At 48.2% G+C, this 12,826-nt stretch overlaps 1 protein-coding gene across 1 annotated transcript in view; it reads left to right on the top strand.

Moving 5' to 3' along the window:
* Positions 1-12,826, top strand: part of PITRM1 (pitrilysin metallopeptidase 1) — a 354,406-nt gene that overhangs the window by 61,962 nt on the left and 279,618 nt on the right. The window contains exon 8 of the mRNA XM_086941520.1: positions 9,289-9,415. Within this exon, the coding sequence (XP_086797646.1) occupies positions 9,289-9,415 (127 nt within the window). The remainder of the gene's footprint in view (positions 1-9,288; positions 9,416-12,826) is intronic.

Raw genomic sequence — 12,826 nt, 5'->3', positions numbered from 1 at the left:
TGCCACTTAAAAATAACAGTTCTGGGCCAAACAAAAATTTTGGGGGTACAATAGCCGAATATGCTTTTAGCACTGGTCTATCGGACATTGCACCATAGGCTTTATTAAACAATTTCAGGATGCTGATCGATGCAGCGGTTCTTAGATTTGACGCCTCTAAGCAGGTATTCCATTTCCAACTTTTCTCGAGCCATAGCCCCAAGTATCTGTACTCAGTTACCGATTCCACCTTCTCTGACCCTATCCACCATGAGAACCCAGTTTTCCTCCGGCCAAAGCTCAAGGTTTTGGTCTTATCCATATTTATCACAAGTTTTTTTCTACGTTTTTTCCTGGAAAAATAGTCATTAAATAAATTCAGTTTCCTTTGCAGGCCAACCTCGTTCTGGTCCATGATCACCTGATCGTCTGTATAAAGTAAACCTGCAATCTGCTTGCCATTTAATTTCGGGCTTGCCCCAATGGCATTCCCCAAGGTCCATGGCAAGTCTGCTAAGAACAAGGATAACAGCAGGGGAGCCAATACACATCCCTGCCGCAGCCCATTTCCAATTTCTATTTTCCCAGATAGACTAACATCTATGTCTAAAATTATCTGGGCCCAGTTTTTAGTGTGGAGCATTTGGATCAGCCGTAGTAGATCATTTGGAATTCCATATCTAATTAAGGCCTCTCACAACAGCTCTTGATCCACCATATCAAAGGCTGCACAATTTCTTGGACTAATTTCCAGAACCCTTTCACATCTCTAGTTTCAATTACCTCCAACATATTTGCCCAACACTTATCTTTATACATTCTTTTTTTTATTTCAAATTAATGTTTTATACTTTAACCTTAGTAGCTGAAGTGCCTGGTATAGGTCCACCTTAAACATGGCCCTTATTCCTCTCTCCTTCTGTCTTATCTGTGCCTTGGCTACCCTGCAATCTTTGTCAAACCAGGACTTCCTATTTTTATTTACAACATGACTACCCAGTCCAGTCTTTTTTGTCTTAAATTCCTTCTTTAAGGAATCTGCCAGCTTACCTATGGTAAATTCGAACCAAGAAATTCCTACTTTAAGTTGAATTTCTTCAGTTGGGATCGACTGCTGGATTAACTTTAACTTTTCTATATGTTCGTCCGTTATACAGGTTGTTAACCGTTTTGGATAGTCCACGTGTACCTGTAGAGCCCTCTCCCTATTTTTACAACTCGGTATGGGTAATTCTACCCTCAGGGGGAAGTGATCACTACCTGTCATTTTCATCACCTCAAAATTTTTAATTAAATCAAAGCACCAGGCCTGGCAAAACACATAGTCTATTGGGCAAAGTTGCTGGCCGCTCACAAAGGTCCGTCCCGCTGGCCGATCTAGCTGCAGTCTCCCATTTGCACATACCATGCCCAGAGACCCCATTAACTGGGTTAAAGTCTCGTCCTGCTGTGAGATCTCCCCTCTTGGAAAGATGGCTACTTCAATATTGTGGGATTCTAAAAATTCTTTATACCAACTATCCACTCTTCGGGGATATAATCTGATTGAAATCACCTACCACCAATACTATGTCCTTATGTTGCTTAACACTAATGGACTCTAAGTCTTCTTTCAATTTTCCCAAATTCACCTTATATTCAGGATCCTTTCCCTTCTGTATATATACATTTATGATGCATATTCCCTCATAGCGGGGGTCTACCTTCTGCAGTGGAATCCTGCAGCCTAATGCCCACTCACAAAGTAATTTTAACTTTTTAATCTTCTAACTATCTGTGAGGAGATCAGCTTTAGTTGACCCCCGATGGATTCCCCAGATTATTTGTCTTTGCTGCTTTGGAGTGTTGCGTTATGAAAAACGGGGTCAACCCAACAAAAGTCACTGGGACCTGGGTATAAAGTTATATGTATAGAAGGGGTCCCAGACTGGGAGAGCAGTTCAAAAGAGAAAGGGAAAATTCAGGAGAATCTGGGAAAAATCAAAATAACTTGAGTACAATGTTATTTATTCAGAGTACTCAACCATTCTATTTGGTGTACATTGCATGTAAAATATTCATTTGTACAAAATTGTGCCCAATAGAAAGAAAGGGAAGGGATGGGGGTGTGTGAGCAGTGAAAAAGGATTGGTGTAGGATAAAAAGGAAAGTTTAGTGCAGGTCAAAAATGCAATTTTTACAAATACATTACTATAATGGCTTCCCGTGGGAGCTAAACAAAAGTGCCACAGACGGTCATTCAATTTATGTAACCAGGCTTCAGGGACAAGCTGTATCAATCTTGCTAGGGGTAGAAGCTGGTATCGAGGGGGGTAGATAGTCTACGTTTCGAGATGCGGCACGTTTCTCCATCCGGTGTGGGCTGGATACCACCGACTCACTAGGCAGAGCGATGACGACGACTGTGGCGATTCGTCGCCACGCCTGGTTGAGGTCTGCCAACTTTTCAACGAATGTCCAGAATACTCTCATGGACATGCCGTTTGATGGCCGTCGCCTCTTTGGCGACAAGGCAGACCATGCGCTTGAGCGCTTTAAGGACACCAGGGCTACGGCCAAGTCCTTGGGCCTCTCGGCCCCGTGCCAGCACACGGGTGCCTTTCGCTCCTTTCGTGGCCAAGGAAGGGCCACCCCCACACGTGCTGCCTGCCACGCACCGCAAACTAACATCCAACGCGGTGGCGGCTGTGGAAACCGCCGTGGAGGCGGTTGGGGACAACGGCGAGGCCAGTCCACACCTTCCCCCCCCCCGCAGCATCCGCCTCAAAACCCTCCTAGTCCGTGCTTTCAGGCCCATGTGACGCCAGTGGGGGGCAGGGTTCACCATCACCACTCCCACTGTCACATCGGACAGGTGGGTGCTTCAAATCGTACGAAGGGGCTACTCCCTCCCCTTCAAGACGACCCCTCAAGCCATGCCACCGCAATACCACCGCAATACCTGGCTTCTGCAGGAGGAAGTTACTTCCCTCTTGGCCAAGGGGGCCATCGAGCGCGTTCCTGGGCCAGAAGTAGGGTGTGGTTGCTACTCCCACTACTGTCTGGTACCCAAGAAGGGCAAAGGGGGCCTACACCCTATCTTGGACCTACGGAACGTCAACGGCTTCCTCCGGAAGGAGAAGTTCAAGATGCTGACACTGGCTCAGGTCTTAGCTGCCCTGGGCCCAGGAGACTGGATGGTAGCGTTGGACTTGCAGGATGCTCATTTCCACATCCCAGTCCTGCCGGCCCAGCGGCGCTACCTGCGGTTCACGGTAGGTCATGAGCACTTTCAGTTTACAGCGCTCCCCTTCGGCCTTACCAGCGCCCCACGGGTGTTCACAAAAGTGATGGCAGTGGTCGCAGCTCATCTGCGCAAGTTAGGGGTCTTCCCCTACCTCGACGACTGGTTTTGAAGGCGGGCTCGCCCCAGACAGTCGTCAGCCACCTCCAGACGACGGCAGACCTCCTGCACCAGCTGGGGTTCTCCATCAATGTGCCGAAATCACACCTGTGCCCCTCTCAGAAGCTCCTTTTCATCCGAGCGGTTCTCGACTCGGCGCAGTTTCGGGGTTACCCCCCGAACAGCGGGTTCGGAATATACAGGCTCTGATTCAGATCTTTCAGCCTTTATCCAGAGTCTCGGTCAGGTTGACGCTGCGGCTTCTGGGGCTGATGACTTCCTGCATCCTTCTGGTGCATCACGCCCGTTGGCGGATGCGGGCTCTGCAGTGGGACCTGAAGTTTCAGTGGGCCCAGCATCAGGGCAACCTGTCCGACCATGTCCTGATCTCGGAGGGCACTGCGAGACAGCTGCAGTGATGGCTCACGGACCGCGATTGAGTCAGCGGCAGATCCCTCTCCCTTCCCCAACCGGAGCACGTAGTTGTGACGGACAAGTTCCTCCAGGGCTGAGGAGGCCACATGGGAGAGGCGGAGATCAGAGGACTCTGGTCTCCGGCGTAGTCCCGGCTCCATATCAACCTTTTGGAGCTGCGGGCGATTCGTCTAGCACTGAAGGCATTCCTCCCCTCTGTCCGAGGGAGTGTAGTGCAAGTGTTCACGGACAACACCACTGCCATGTGGTACTGCAACAAACAGGGCGGGGTGGGGTCGTGGACCCTCTGCCAGGAGGCTCTGCGCCTCTGGCAGTGGCTGGAACATCAGGGTGTGACCCTGGTGGTTCAACACCTGGCAGGTACTCTGAACGCCACGGCGGACGAACTCCGCCGCCAGTGCATGATGGATCACGAATGGCGTCTGAACTCGGACGTGGCGCAAGGCCTCTTTCAGCAGTGGGGAGAGCCTTGGTTAGATTTATTCGCCACCGAAGAGAACTCACAATGGCATCAGTTCTGCGCGTTGGAATTTCCAAGGCGGCACTCGCCCAGAGACGCTTTTCGTCGCGAGTGGAGTTGCGGTCTGTTGTACGCCTTTCCGCCTATACCACTTCTGCCCAGAGTGCTGAAGATCAAACGCGACCGGGCCGAAGTCATCCTTGTGACTCCGGACTGGGCGCGAAGGTACTGGTATTCCGAGCTACTCAGCATGTCAGTCGATCCCCCGGTTCGTCTGCCTCTTCGGGAGGACCTCCTGTCGCAGCAACAGGGGACGGTCCTCCACCCTAACCTGTCCAGTCTCCACCTCCATGCTTGGAGATTGAGCGGCGACAGTTGAGGCCATTTGACTTGCCTCCTGAAGCTTGTGATATCATTCTGGCAGCCAGGCGCCCCTCCACTAAGTCGGTATACGCCTGCAGGTGGAACAGATTTGTGGCATGATGCACAGCAAAGGTTGTTGATCCTCTCTGCCCCTCTTTCTGAGATTCTTCTCTTCCTCCTTTCTCTTGCCCAGCAGGGCTCTGCTCTGGGCACTATCAAGGGCTACCTGTCTGCCCTTTCGGCCTTTTGGAGGCTGCCTGATCAACTATCTTTGTTCAAGTCCCCTATTGTAAATCACTTTCTGAAAGGCATCACCCACACGTTTCCACCTCCTCCCTTCGTGATGCCTCAGTGGGACTTGAACTTGGTTCTTACTTATCTGATGTGCGCTCCCTTTGAGCCACTTCACAACTGTCCTATCCGCCTTCTTACTCTGAAGACTGCTTTCCTGGTTGCCATCACCTCTGCCAGGAGAGTGAGTGAGCTTCAGGCTCTTTCCTCTAAACCTCCTTTCCCTTATGTCCATCCGGACAAGGCTGTGTTGCGGACAAGACCCTTTTTCCTGCCCAAGGTTGTCACGGCCTTCCACATCGGGCAGTCTATCACCTTGCCCACCTTCTTTCCGCCTCCGCATCCCTCAAAGGAGGAAGAGCGGCTCCACTGTCTGGACCCAAAACGTGCGCTCTCATTCTATTTGGATCGCACACGCCAGTTCCGGGTGGATGATCAACTCTTTGTTGGTTACGTGGGCGCTAAGAAGGGACGGGCGGTACACAAGCGGACCATCTCTCGGTGGGTCATCTTGTGTATCAAGGCTTGTTACTCCTTGGCAAGGAAGGAGCCTCCTGTTGGGCTGAGGGCCCATTCCACTCGGGCCACGGCGGCTACCACTGCCCTGGGTCGGGGAGTCCCCTTGCAGGACATTTTTCAGGCAGCTACGTGGGCCTCGCTGCACATGTTCGCAAGACACTACTGCCTGGACAGCCAAGTCCGGAGGGATGGCTTCTTTGGCCGTTCCGTTCTCCAGGAGTTTCTGGAGTGATTATTGGTTCGCAGACCCACCACCGGGGTTGGTATTGCTGGAGTATCTATTCTAAGGTAAGGAATCTAATACTAACCTGTTTCTTTCAGATGAACAAGTTACTTACCTTCGGTAACGATATATCTGTAAGAAACAGTAGTTCGTATTAGATTCCTTACCGCCCCACCCGTCCTCCCCGTTCTGCGAACCAATATCCAGGGTTAAGGTCATCCCCTTTCAGGGCCCTAGTTTTAATGGCACCAGTGTTGGTTTTTGACATGGCTCTGCATTTTTGGCGCGGAAAAGCTGTGTCTAAGAACTGACGTCAGCACGCGGAGGCGGCGTCTAAGTACTCCGACGTCATCACGGCGCCGACGACGGATGCGGAGCCGCAGACGACTCCTACCGACACGCAAGGGTACTGCTACGCAAAAATTTCCGTATCCAGTCTGACGCCTGGGGATATTCTAAGGTAAGGAATCTAATACTAACTACTGTTTCTTACAGATATATCGTTACTGAAGGTAAGTAACTTGTTTATCTGTGCCGATATTTTCTTGTAACCATTTATATTCCATGATCGGATTGATAGGCTGTGTGACGACCCATGCTCCTAGTTGATTTCACTGAGAAATCTCTCCTCATCATACTCCCTAAATTCTGGGGATGCTAGGGCGTTATACCTATTTTCAGCAAATACATCTTCTTCATACCCTGCAAATTCACAGTCCGTTACAGTAATGGCAATATCCTCCTTTTTATTCCAATTCGAGTTAATTAACCTTATCTGCGGTAACCCTAGACCAGCATGGTTCGTCAGGAAATACTGTCCCTGTATTTCCTCCTTTCTTACCAGTCTAGTCCCCTCCTTTTGTAACTCATTTTTAGCTTTTTCCACCGCATCTTTCACCCAGGCAGAATAAAAAAGGACCTTATACTGATGGATACATCTGCCAGTGGATTCCTCACCTTGTGAATATCCTCCTGCGTCCTCAACATTCGGAAATTCTTTTTGTAGCTTTGCACCGACGTGGACGACGTCACAGAAGCACAGCATTGCGCGCAGCTCCGCTGACGTCACTGACTCCATAATAGGCACACGTCGGCGTGATGACATCAGTTCCCTTTTTTCTGCGTCGTCGATGCTAACGGTTTTCGAGGGATCCTCTGTAGCGTTGATAGTAACTTGGTTACTATTGTGGTTTTCTGTGTCTTTTCCAGTGTTACTCTCTCCTGTCGTGATGTTGACTAAGAAGACTGGCTTCAAGCTGTGCAGGGAATGCGGGAAGATGTCAATCACGGACCCGCATGATGCCTGCATATGGTGCCTGAGTTCGGATCACGATGTCAAGGGTGGTCATTCCTGTAGGAAGTTGAATCCAAAAGCCCTTCGTGAACGTGAGGCGAAGCTCCTGGTTGCCAAATCAAAGGAAAAGGGGCTAAGAAGAGTTCGCGGTTGAGGTCCCGATCGAGGTCGATTTCGAAGTAGTCATCGGGGCATGCTTCCAGATCCACGAAAAAGAAGCATAAGAAGAGGAAGCATGGATCAAGGCACCATTCGGGAAAGGAGTCGGATTCGAGAACGAAGTCACCTGGTAGAAGGCATCGAAAGAATATGGTATCTCCTTCTCCAGTACGGAATCCGGAAGGTGAGGCCTGGCCTGTGGAGTCGCCGGAGCATTCACCAGCTCCGGTGTCGAATCCCTCTCCGGCCCGTCTATTCTCCAGTCCAGGAGGAGGAAGAGGTTCCCGTTCCTCAGGGCTCGACGACTCCGGCTCACCAACCAGAGAAACAAGAGGAGTCTATTCCGGCGCAGCCTCCTCGAGAGCAGCCGGTGGGTTTGTATCCTCCTTTTTCAGGTCCAGGACAAGACCCTTCTCAGTTTTTAAATGTCATGTATGGTGTTTATGCGGGAGCCATGTACCCCTCCGGAGCACCGGCTGGTCCCATGGGTCCGTTGGCATACAATTTGGGTGTTCCCCAAGCTTATGATCCGGCTCCGTTCTTGCAGTTTATGCCGGCGCCGACACCGCCTTGGCTTTCTCGGCGCTGCCAAGGTCTCGACCTCAAACGTCTGCATGGTCTTCCGACTGAGTTCGACGCCGGCTCTGGCTTTGTGTTCGACGCCGGCTCGGGCTCCTTCGGAGTCTATTCCGGATCTGACGTCGTCGCTCCGGAAGGAGAGGTCCAGGCGTGAAGCTCAGCGCCTTTTGGAGGAGCAGAGGTCTAGAGAAGCTGAGCTTGAAGAGGGTGAGCTTCAAGAATCTGAGGATTATTTTGATGATTTAAGGGAGGCAAGTGGACTTGAACTGTCCCCTGATTGGGATTTAGCCTCGGTGTTGGATGTCCCTTCTAAAGATGTGGCTCCCTACCATGTGGTTATCAAGAAGGCAGCGGATCTGCTGAATTTGACTCTGCCCACTGCGGAGTATAAATCAAATATTTTGACTGAAGTCCTCCATTCTCCCTCATCTGTGGTGGAGCCTATGCTTCCTTTTACTGATGCTTTAACAGATCCTATCCTGGAGGTGTGGAGTAGACCTCTTACGGCTCCTGCAGTTTCTAAGGCTGTCAACAACCCTCAGCTTTATAGTTTCAAAACACACACTAGAAGGTTTGAGAGTCTTCCCCTCTACGCCAAGGAAACTCACTGGAACTGTCCAGCTTCCAGGCAAGCATTCCACGTTCCAGCCTTTATATTAATGAATCCTGAGAAAGCCTTCCAGGGTACATAAAACAATCTCTCACAAAACAATCCTTGAACATGATTAACCCAAACAACTTGTAAGCCTGACTGTGCGAGCAGAGAAACTCAAGCAAGGCAGAGGCAGAATTCAAGATGACATTAAAGCCATGTCAGAGCCAATTGTAAAAACTTCATAATTCTTCCCAGTGTACAACATAATGCACATGTATGCACCACTGCCTATAGCATTACATACTTCATCTCTCATTGTACAACACAGTGCACATTTGTGCACCACTGCTCATAACACTGCACTTCAAGACCAAAAAGTACGTTCCACACCTCTCTCATGCTTTCAAATGCACATCCCCCTCATTCTGTTCTTGGCAAGGCTGTTCTACTGTGACAGCTCCTACTGTAGGCCCAGCAAGATTACAAGAACGAAACCTTTAAGAGAAACAAGGCATATGCAGGACTTTGTACATTCAGGCTAGGGTAAAATATTTCACCAAAGTCAATTAGAATGATGGTCGTCAAAGGTCATCACGTGGTGTCAGACCACAAGGGTGGCTCTGGCACCACATATGCATTGTTTAACACCTTTTTGTAAAGTGATATCTCGTTGAGAAATGTTTTCCAGGATCCTGGCCGAAGACTGGTTGGTTCAGTTTGTGAACATGATTGAATATATGAAGCATGGACAACTTTATAACATATCCTATTAAAACTAATTATGTTTGTGTATGGACATTTCCAAATGTTAAATGTACTCTTAAAAGAATGTGAAGTACATTAATACAGATACATTCTAGACTTAAAAATAGGTATCGGAATATATTTGAAAGTCCGGAGTGTTGCTGTTGATGATTTCTCTTACTGGAACATTATTTGACATGCTGCTAGCTATAAATAGCACATGCTAGTAAAATAACAGCAAAGTTATGCTTTTTCCTAATTTTAGGTTCTTTACTTATGGCAATATTCCCTTGGAGTCTCATTTGAAACAAATTCACGATGATGCCTTAATCAAGTTTCAAAGAATTGACCCTAGCACAGAGGTTCCACCTCAAGAGCTGTGGAGCGCACCAGTAAGTTATTAAATTTGTATTTATTGTCAAAGTGCTGCAAGTATAAAGTCAAGCAAAAGGTTAGCATAATTATTTTTGTGCTAAACCAAAATGGCAAATTTACCATTACTAATATTTTGATGTTGTGATCTCGTTTTTGAGCCTGAAACTGTACACTAATTCTATACAAGTCATATTTTTGTGCATCTGTGGTTTGTGTGGAGTCTCACTGATTTTGTTATATACAGGTTCCCTTAGGCAGCAAATATTCACAAAGAAATCTCAGAAAAATAGCATTTTTTTGTCATCTGCTGTGAACTCACACAAGTGAACATCATACAATTATTCATGAGTATCTACCAGTTTGGAGAGTTGATAGCTGGTGCAATGATTACTGCAGCATCTCTATCTTTGCAACTGCCTGGATGTATTGACCTGTTTTCCAGCCTGATGTCTGCACAGGTCTGAGACTGACAGGATAGATACCAAATAGTGGTGCAAGAGAGGCATCAACCACTCCACTGCCTCCCTCATGTCTGTGCCCACACAGGGAATTAGGAGGATATGGACAGTCATTTGCCATTCAACTCTCTTGTTTGGATACCCACAGCAGGCAGTCTATCAGCAGTCACCTGTAAACCGGCATTAGAGCCTTGGTTTTCAGTATTCATTCTCCTCTAATGATAGTGCATTGATGCATTGGGTGTTCAGTCCCTGTTTCACAACTCTGGATCTCTGAGAGCCATAGGCAGCCTATAGAGTTATTGATTTGTATCTGTGAAAAATTGGGCTGTTGATTGACTGGGGTGTGAGTCCTGGGCAAGCAACAGCCACAGTCACTTGCAGCGTGAACCATCAGTCACTAAATTAACCTGTACTTAGCCATGGGTAGCCTAGCACAAAAAGTAGTTAGACTTAACTTGGAGGCAATATGAAGAGTATTTATGCAGCACACAATCTGCAAAAAACGTGAAGACACAAGAAAAATCCCGAACCAATTTAGAAAAATAGAGTACCTTTTAAATTGACATAAAAATGACAAAAATCGCTTTTCTGCATGTCGTAGGATCCTTTCATCGTTGTCAAATAATGATCCCTCTTATATCCTACTATACAGTAAACCAGCTTGAATGCAACTCCGTATGTGACACATTGACTGGGCGGGCGCTAACTGGGGTGATATGTATTTCGATGCTTGTTTATCCTTATTGTGCTGATTTACGCCAGTTTCTCGATAATGATGTTTAACTTGTGTATATCCCTTTATTTGGTCCGCCCTTTCGGCCACCCGATCTGACTTTAGGACGATTCGTCTAAATTACAAAATGAAACCCTCCCTATCCTCCTCCCGTGGCTCCTTGCCAGTCTACCGTAGTGTTGATATTTGTGATTTTTTATCCTTTCTCTGCAGTGCAAGGTACCTTGGAAGGCTAATTATTGTCATAGCGGCCGGCCCGCAGTGGTTGTAGGCAGACGCTGTGTACTATGTTTCTGATAAATAAAGGTTTTCAAAAAAAAAAAAAAAAAAATGACAAAAATCCAGTCAGTAGAACTGGAGTTATGAAATCTAGCGCCTAAAAGATTAAACACCAACTATGGACATCTGGTCGCGCTAGACCAGGTCAAAGTCAAAAGTTAAGGCCGACCGCGATGGAACGCAGGTTGGATACAAGAGTTGGATTGAGCCTGGTTGGTGCTTACCTTTGGACTTGAAACATTTTTTAAGAAAATGTTTCTAAGAAGGTAGAAGTTCAGGGGTTCAAGGTTGCAGAAGTTTCAGAGGAGGGAGCGGCGTTGTCTGATAGCTGTGAAGCGAAGACATGGTGAAGATTTTTACCGTCGGACATAGCCGTCGAGATGGAAGTCAAAAATCTCCAGCTGAATGAAGCAGAAGGCTGTAGCCGAAGACAGTTTACAAGTTTGGATACCTTTTTGGTGTAGGACCGGATGGAATGAAATTGCTGCTGCAGCGAAGAATGTATTGGGAGAAATCGCAAAGTCACTGTTACCAGTGATGCACCTCGGGCGGATATGCAAGTAGTTTGGTCCCAGTCTCCCTCTTGCTCTCAGAGCACTTTTAGGCCAATTTTTGGGCTCAGTTTTGGAAACTTTCCATCTAGGCACCTTTAGCACCAGAACCAAAGGTCCATGAGTGGATGGAGACTTATTGGCGTTCAGGACTCACTCAGGCAGGGCCCAGTGCGGGTACAAGATGGTGGGTGCCTGGTATGTCCCTATGGCTCTGAACAGGGCCAGCGAACTAGCCATCTGAGTCATTTCTGGCAATCCTGGATGCGGGTGAAAATGCAGAGCTCAACAGCAGGGTTGGCCTCCTGAGTGGTCAAGGCAGCAAAGCAGTTCTTCTATGTACAGCAGCAGTCTGATAGAGTGCACAGCACATCACAGCAGTAGGCAGTCCTCAGAGTCCTTCCACAGTTTCAGTGGTGAACTGAAGAGTGGGTCTGAAGTACCTATTTTTATACGCTGGTGTCCTGCTTCTGAAGGTAAGAGAAGGTTCTTGAAAGGTTCTTTGAAATGCACAGAATGTCCTAGCTCCAAGCTAGCTGCAGTGAAAATACAGGGTCATTACCTTTAGTGAGGAGACAGGACACAGCCTATTCAGATGCAAGTGGGGCTGTGCTCAGCAGCGCCTCCTATCTTACCAGTTGATGGCTCGTTGTGTGAATTCACTAAATCTGTCAGCTACACCCAGCCATGTGTCCCAAGACAGGCTGCAAGCACAAAAGGCTGGAAAATACCAACTTGTTAAAAGCAAAAGGAACAAATGATGGACGGAATGCTGAACAATGCTAATATTCCCTCCCCAGTCACAAGGATCTGGGTTTAATCCATCATTCTTTTGGTCACCACACCACCCCAGTTTGGACCCAGCCATATGCAAATCAGTGTTGACCCTGCCCCTCATGGGAAAAGTCCAGCCCAAACTATCAAGCCAGGTCTTCCCCTGGACAAGACACAAGCATCCTGGGACCAGTTTTGGGCTATCACCTCATCAGCCAGGCAAGCTTGAATCCAGTGGCGCAGTGAGCACGGGACCCATGTCTGGGCCTACCCTTCCCACTTAGGGCAGCAAAAGCAATGTAACAAATGATAGACTGAATGCTGAACAATGCTAATATTCCCTCCTCAGTCACAAGGATCTGGGCTAAATCCATTGTTCTTTTGCTCACCACGCCACCCCAGTTTGGCCGGAGCCATATGCTAATCAGTCTTGATCCTGCCTCATGGGAACAGTCCAGCTCGAATGGCCAAGCCAGGTCCTCCCTGGACCAGAAGCAAGCCTCCTGGGACCGGTTTCGGGGCATCACCCCTTGCTTGGCATTTCGGGCTGGACTGTTCCCATGGGGAGCAGGGCCAAGGCTGGTTTGCATATGGCAAGGTATAAACTGGAATGGCATGGGGAGCAATAGA

This window comes from Lissotriton vulgaris, chromosome 10, assembly GCF_964263255.1.
Source record: "Lissotriton vulgaris chromosome 10, aLisVul1.2, whole genome shotgun sequence".
Taxonomy (NCBI): domain Eukaryota; kingdom Metazoa; phylum Chordata; class Amphibia; order Caudata; family Salamandridae; genus Lissotriton; species Lissotriton vulgaris.
This window is presented reverse-complemented; position numbering and strand designations above follow the sequence as displayed.